Below are 7,793 nucleotides of genomic sequence, written 5' to 3'. Positions count from 1 at the left end.
CTCTTTCATTCTATACAGTGAAGCACGATCTTGTGAAAGTGAGCAGGTCACAGAAACACAGGCAGACTTTTTAAATAATAATAAATAAATAAACTTATTATTTTTATACCGCCCTTCCATAGATCAGGGCGGTTCACAGCAAATATCAATAAAACAACTAAGAATACATAAAAACACCCCTCTCTCACTGACCCCTCCCCCCTGGTAAAAAGCCACCACAGCGGCAAGACAGTCCTCCGCAGTTCTGGGGAGCTTCTTCCCAGGTGACATGGGGGGGGGGGCAGCGGCAGAAGTAGTCCTCCACCAGCTCTCAGGCAGTCCCTGATGTTGCTGGGTCTGCCTCATGGCTCCCTCTGAGGCCGAGATGACAGTTGAAGAGGGAGGGGCCTCTTCCTTTTTGCATCGGTTACTCTGGATGTGCTATTTTGTGCTGTGTTTTAATAATTTTTATTTCATTTAACAAACGGAAAAAGGGAATAAAACATATCTGACTCATCTAAAGATCTGTTTTCCCCCCTGAGGTTCAGGGAAGCTACAGACAGCAATGTGTATTTCCAATATATTTGAATCCCAGTGGTCCCCTTCATATATGTGCATGAACTTGTGGAAACCAAACTCTGCACAAGAAGTTACAGAGCCATGGATTCTGTTGATAAATTCCAACTAGGGTAGACCCACTGCATCAACTGTTGAATTGTGAGTTGCCATGTATGTAAATCCCAACGATTCAGTGGGTTTGCTTATCTAGGGTTACCATTCATATGCAGGCCAGAGTCCTCAGGTAGTGGAATGGGCTACCTCAGTGATTCCCAAAGTGGGTGATACACCTCCCGGGGCAGTGGAAGGATCCCAAGGGACAGGGAGGGAAAAGGGAGCAGCAGGAGGGGGCGGCTTTGGTTAAGCTATTGGTGTGCACGAAAGACAAGGGGAACCAGAAGTTTTGGGGACCACAGTGGGGGTGGGGAATTAGAGCACATGGCAGTGGGGGAGAAGCAGCAGCAAAAAAGTGCTTTTAGATTTGGGACCCTTCTTAAGCTTTGTGAGCTTTGTGCCAGGACTTGGCTGGGAGGTTGGAGCTGTTCTGCTGCTCATGCTTTCTCTGGTCAGAAAGGGCAAAGGAAGAGGTAGCAGAAGAGAGTTTTGTGAGAGGAGATGTCTTGAAGTTGTGTAGAGAAGACACTTTTGGGGGGAAGGAGGAGGTATAGTATGTGGGGTTCATTCTTTGAAAGAGTCCTCCGCTTACAGACTGAGAGTCCTTCCTCACCAGGGAAAAGCTTCTCCCTTTTCACCCAGTCATCTTAGGAGGAGCAACTGAACAGCCTGTCAAGCAGTGACAGAGAAGCATCTCACCCATGCCAGTGTTCACTGTGGGGCCAGCACCGGTGAGGAATTTCTTGGTTGCTATTCAGCCAGTTGCTGTTCCCAAGGTGACCAGCTGCCCAGGCCACTGCTCCACCAGCTGCTTAGGTGGAGCTCCTTTTGCATTCACACACAAGAGGCTGAGGAGCAGGAGGAGGTGGCAGTGATGTACTGGGTGCAGCCAAGGTAGATCATTTGGTTGGCTGCTGCACAAACAGTAGACCCAGTCTCAAGAAATAGGTCACTGGGTGACCTTGGGTGAGTGACATTCTCTCAGCTTCGGGAGCAAGCAATGGCAAAATTCTGAAGAAACCTTGCCAAGAAAACCTATGATAGGGTCACCTTAGGGTTGCCATAAGTCAAAAACCACTTGAAGGGCGCACTCATCATAATCATCATCACCTTAGCAAACTACCAATGCTATATTGTGCATTCATAAGAAAACTCTCTGAGCAGGCAAGCACAGGATAGGATTGCAACTTGCACTGTAACGTCATAATACAGCATCCAATTTGTAGGGAACTGAGACTGGGTATCCTCTTCCTCTGGGCTACAACCAACCAAGGACACCTGAGACGAGACAAATCTGTCACAGAATAAATGCTTCTGTTCACAGAGGTAGGTTTTAAAGCTTGAGCCTTTATTTCGGATCACCTGGGTTTGGAGTTTATAATATCATGTGCACTAGAAATTGTCCGGCAGCATACAAGCAAAATACATGATATTATGATGTTTATACTTGATAATCATCTTTGCAAACTATGGAATGTATTTACAGACATACAAATACAGGAAAGAATATCTTTAAAATCCTTTAACTATGCTACTAATTACAGGTTTACAGTCTGCAGAAACAACAAGAGTGAAGTCTTGATCCTCTGGAATTTCTGCCAAGTGCCAGCCCAAAGGGGGAAAGTGACTATGTAGAGTGCACTGGAAATGGGTTTTCAGGAGATCTGCAAGATCTATGTCATAATTAAACGTACACAGATTAACCAATAAAACCTTACAATGTTTTCTTTTTAAAAAACAATAGCACCAGTCATTGTTGAACAGCCATGACAAGTCCCCTTAAATGTTTTGCAGCAAAGGCCTGTCAAGAACAGCTCCTGCACAAGTCCACTAAAAGGAGAGGTCAGTTTTGCAACAACATGTCTTCTTAAGACACTTTTATTAAACTTTGTTAGAGGTGTGTGCAGATGCTGTGCCCGAGACAATGCTTGTTAGAATAAGCAGCAACAAAAAGGGAGTCTGATACTCTCCATCCATTCAGAGGGGAAAACGCAACAGACCGCCTTCTGCCAAATGGGCAAACTCTCTTTAAGACCGAAGTTACAGGGTCTGATCCAGCAAGAACTTCAATAATCCCAGAGCCTTACAGGGAAGCAATGAGTGTCTACCTCCCCCAGTCATTCTGTGGTGGAGTGCTTGACTCGACCAATATTATACCTGGAGAGATGTAACTTGCCCACTGTTTGTTGCAGAAATAATCCCTAACACATGAGATAAAATGACCCTGTATGCAACAGAGAGAAATGTGATACCTTTTCATTGCTTCCTACACTTGGAGAGATTCAAGGGCACAAACTTATAACCATTACCCCAGTGGAAGAAATTCTGATCAATTGTTGCTGGGACCTCGGAATGAAAAACGAGCTGCTTGAACACGGCTGGTTCTCACAATATTCACAGCTGCTTGATACTCTGAGGGGATGTTTTTAAAAAAATAATCCACCCTTCTTCAACCTGATATTGTTCAGATGTATTGGATTGCAGCTCCCATCTCTCTCAAGTCAAACAGGACCAGGTTTAAGAAGGCTGATACAACTGCAAGCACTTAAGTGCAGAATGGGGACCCATGTCCAGAAGAAAAGGATAGTCACTTATTGTTGCATCAACACAGAAAATAGAATTTTATAAACGTTTCTTTAAAAACTTATTTTCACTGAATACAAGGAAAATTGCACATAAATATAACAAAACACAAAAAATTACCAAGCTATTTCAAACTTGCAATGGAAAACTCAAGTGTGGGTGGAGTTTTTTTTTGGTATAATACACCTTTAAAAAGATCCAATTTCCTTCCTGCTTGTAATATCCATCTGAAGTGAAGCTTCTACCATCATGAAACCAGAAAACAAAGAAGTCCAATTGACAGTTAACACATAACCTAGCGCTTAAAAAAAGGAAAACAGAAAAACCAAACATGTCCTACACTTCCTGCATGTTGGTACTTGCTTGCATAGGAGACATGAGTAGTGATTTGTTGTGCTTTTTAACTTCTGGCAGCTATATCTTCTGCACTGCTGCTTGCGCAGGTGGAAGAGCCCATGCACCAGTCTGCTGGCACGACTGATGCCCAGCACTGCATAGAGTTGGATGTCTTTGGTAGGATAGTGATTCCTTCTGGGTCTTCTTGCCCAGCATGCTGGCAATTCCTGGACCTTAGCAGTTGTGGGACTCAGCCAGCCACACTCCTTGCTCTCCTGACATGCCCTGGACTGAATTTTTGCAGCATCAAACACATCACATTGTTTGAGGTTAATTTTCTCCCCCTGAAGCTTAAGACGATCTACATATCTAGGCTACACAGAGTACTCCTTCCCAAGCCAACATAACATACAGGTCAAGCCCCACAGGCCAAAGGATTCATAGCTTTACAGTATACTAATGTGCCATTTTCAGTGACTGTGTTGAAGCTCCAAAACTGTTTCATGCAAAGAAAAAGATGCAGGAGTGTAAGAGCAATATACAAACCCTTCATGAAATGTCCATCCTAGAGTAGCTTAGTCAAAAGTTTTCTTCCTTCCATTTTGAGAAAGCCTGCCTTGCATAAAGCACACTACGGGATATAGGTGAATTGAACAGGTTGCTGAGAACTGGAAACGCAGAAAGAAGGTGCACCTATGGTGCAAATCAGGCCCTCCAAATATGGAAATAAATACATTGAGGAAAGAGAATTGAAAATAACTCGTTACACTTTTTAAATAACCAGTGGAAGAACCCTATTTCACTGCCCCAATTAGCAGTAATTAAGGCTGCAAAGTTCTATACTGCACCATTCAAGAGGATCAGGATGAAGATCTTCAGTACTTCTACTGCATCCAATGCCATTCTTCAAGAGTTACTACTTCGCTGCAAAACTGTACCCACAAGATACCAAACACCATTTTGCAATGGGACAGATAGTCCTGTGGTGTTTCAAATACTTATGGGGCCGCAGGCAGCCCCTCTAAAAGAAAAAAGTTATTCCAACTGTATGCTACTGTTTTGCTTAAAAAATTCATGTGTTTTATGACGGCAGAGGGGCCCAAAGTATCACAAACATCAGGATGACAAGGTCTCTCCTGACACAGGAACCTAGAGAAACACAATTCACTTGGAAGGGTATCAAAATAGAAATTAAGCAAGTGTAGGTGTGGAGGGAAAGGACACAGCTAAGCTGGTGGTTCTCTTTCTAGATTCCTCAGTCAGTTACCTATAAAATTCAGTTAAATTATTCTCTCACTCCTTCAACCTTCCCCCTCATCACAAACCCACCTCTGCATTTTCTGTCTTGTTATAAAGACGTCACATGCTATGACCATCTACTCCTCTCCACCTGCAAAGTGTTTTGAAGTCACAAGAAGCAGTGCCTTAACCCTAGCACTTTTAAGATCTGGCTTCTCCAGCTGGCCTCAGCATCCCCTGTCATGGTGGAGGGTTGCATACTGCTTCCTTGCCAACCTAGAAAACAGTGCTTCCCTTAAGTCAGTGGTTCCCAACCTTTGGTCTTCCAGATTAATGTGGGACATCAGCTCCCAGACTTCCTGACTGTTGGGCTACTTGGCGGGGGCTTCTGGAAGCTAAAGTCCAAAACAAATGGAGGATCAAAGGCTGGGACCAGCTGCCTAAGTGATTATATGGGTTACCTGTTCAACAGGGATTCCAAATGCCCAATGTGCCATGATGCTTCTTAGTCATGGAGTCACCAGGAGCACCACACATGATTGCGAGTGCCCACAACTGATTCTGTCTCAAAGTCCCTGTTAGAAATGAGGAGTGGGTGGGTCTGAAGTGTATCACAGCTGGAAAAACAAGACGCAATTCTTGAACCTCCAAATGCTGTGGACTTCCTCCCAGAGCAATAATATCCCGGAGGATAACTCCAGAAATGGCTCAAGCCTGCCTTTGCCACAGCAGTTGGGGTGAAACAGGGATACCCAAGGAACTACTGCCAGATTCAACACTAGCTCTCATTCCAACTCAACTCAAGTGCTTGCTAGTAGACCCTCACTTTTGAAACTCCTGACATCATTTTCAGCCTCATCTGCATACTTTGGAAAGTTTCATTTTTAAAAGCACACCAAGGAGACAATCGTTAGGGGCCCAAGTCAATGGGGTGGGAATGGACAAGTGCAAATGGAAAAGCTGTGCAGGAGGAAAATCCCCTTAGAAATTATTCTTTCAGACCTAATAAAAAAGATCTGTCTTTCTGCAATGTCAAGCAGCCTCCATCAGCATCAACGATCCATTGCCCTGTCCAGCTATTTCTACCGTAAAAGACTGATTCGACAACACAAGCCAAATTCAAATCAGGGACCCTGATATGCTTCTTGTGTGTCCTCAGAGTGCCAGAGAAAGACCTCCTGTTAAAAGGGATTTTTGTACAATATCTGGTGAGAGTGAAGCTGAAAACAGAAAGCCATCTAAGTCGTTTGCTTCAGAAGGACTGATGGAGGGCTGCAGAAGAGTTTGTGTAGGTCTCATCTGCCAGATAAGGAATGGGTAAAAGATGGCCTTTAGGTTGCATGCCTCCCCTAATCTTTTTTTGAATAAATGTTTGCTTTTTTAACACCAAATGCCCCCCTGTCGGGTGTAGGGAGCAATTCTGCCTTGCTCACCCTTCTCTATAGGTCCAGGAAAGACCTTTGTTAAAGCAGGAAATCATTTCCAGTTTACTTCCTGCTTTTATAAAGGTCTCTCCTGGGCCCAAACAACATCTCTGACCTCCCCATCTCCAAAAAAGGGCAAAATTGCACTCTAGAGTGTGTGTGTGTGTGTGTTGGGGGTTGGCAGATGAGTAAAGGGGGTGCAGCCCTACGAGGCCCAGTGAGGGGTGTGTGCAGCCCCCGGGACAGTTGTTCACCCTGTGTTAGATACACATTGTGGGTACAAGCCATGTTGAGCTAAAGGAAAACACTAGAATAACGTCCCTCCCATATGCATTAGGTACCCTAGGGATCTGAGTTTTCAATGTTTCTGGGATAAGAGGTCACCTTCCTTCGTTTATCCCACATGCCCCAAATTTTGCTACAGTCACATTTTAAAAAAAAGATAAAGCCAACAGCAGATGAAATTCTGTCCTGGTTCTATCTCACCGACTCGCACCGCATAGGAAAAATCACTTTACAGAGATGCTTTAAAAAAAAAAAAAAACAATGAAAGAAAACAGGTTCAATGGAAACTTTTGTGGCCTCCAAAAAAAGTGGAGAAATGAAGCAAAATTATTCCCATTAGGAATCCCGGACACAGATTTCCTTCTTCCAACATAACGCTGCCTGCGTCTGGACACGCTGCGCCAGCAGTCACATCCAGGAGTTCTTCGGCTTGGACAAAGGGGGGAAAAAGAAGCAACAACAAGGTCTCAGGGCTCTTTCTACACAGCAGCCAAGTGTTGCTGCTGCTGCTGCTGCTGCTGTTGTTGGTAGTGATGGTGCTGTTTAGGAGGGGCCCGTTCCAGAAGTGCCTGTACAGTCTCTGCCACCCGCGTCAACCCTCTCTCTTCTAAAATATGCAGAGGCAAACATAATCGCTCCTAGATGGGAAAACAGAAATACAAAAAAAAGAAGACATAAAGAAAAAACAAAAATGGATGAAAACTAAAAAAAAAAACAGGAGAAAAAAAGACAAAACCCAAATTAAATGAACACTGTGCGTGATGGAAATGGGATATTATGAAGAGGAGGAGGCAAAAGCTTGGTGATGGAGCAACATACAGCATGCATGCAGGTTTAGGTCCACAACATTTCCCCCCGCCCTCTCTTTAAAAGGATCTTGGATAGAGGTGATGGGAAAAGCCCTTTCTCCGGCTGAGACCCTAGGGAGCTTCTGCCAGTCTGAGAAGATAGGATGCCAACCCACAAGACAAAAAAAGATGGCAAACCTGAGGACAATCCGTTCCATCTGGACAAATGAATTCAACAATCGCATCCCTCCCATTGACCCTCAACATTTTGTGTCTTGTTTCTTTGAGACTATACATCTTAGGAATTGTCTAACTTTTTGTAAGCTGCCCTAAGGGCCTCTTTTGGTTGAAATGCAGGCTGAAAATTATTTAAATAAATATGTATGTATGTATGTATGTATGTATGCACATTAGAATGGAACATGTTATTTATACTGGAAGTTACTTTGGGGTTGATTTGACAGCGACATCTACAAATGGTTAAGTC

General features: G+C 43.9%; 2 protein-coding genes across 3 annotated transcripts in view; both read right to left on the bottom strand.

The window, feature by feature from the left end:
- ARMC9 (armadillo repeat containing 9) overlaps positions 1-7,793 on the bottom strand; it is a 1,183,007-nt gene that overhangs the window by 381,997 nt on the left and 793,217 nt on the right. The gene's annotated exons all lie outside the window — the stretch shown is intronic.
- Positions 1,979-7,793, bottom strand: part of LRCH3 (leucine rich repeats and calponin homology domain containing 3) — a 72,090-nt gene continuing 66,275 nt past the window's right edge. The window contains exon 20 of one of the 2 annotated variants that reach the window (XM_042457387.1): positions 1,979-7,156. In XM_042457387.1, coding sequence (XP_042313321.1) covers positions 6,998-7,156 — 159 coding nt within the window. In that variant the 3' untranslated portion in view covers positions 1,979-6,997. The remainder of the gene's footprint in view (positions 7,157-7,793) is intronic. The other variant, XM_042457386.1, reaches the window with a different exon arrangement.

This window comes from Sceloporus undulatus, chromosome 3 (genome assembly GCF_019175285.1).
Source record: "Sceloporus undulatus isolate JIND9_A2432 ecotype Alabama chromosome 3, SceUnd_v1.1, whole genome shotgun sequence".
In the NCBI taxonomy this organism is placed as follows: domain Eukaryota; kingdom Metazoa; phylum Chordata; class Lepidosauria; order Squamata; family Phrynosomatidae; genus Sceloporus; species Sceloporus undulatus.
Note: the sequence above shows the minus strand (reverse complement) of the source record. Positions and strands in the feature narration are given on the sequence as shown.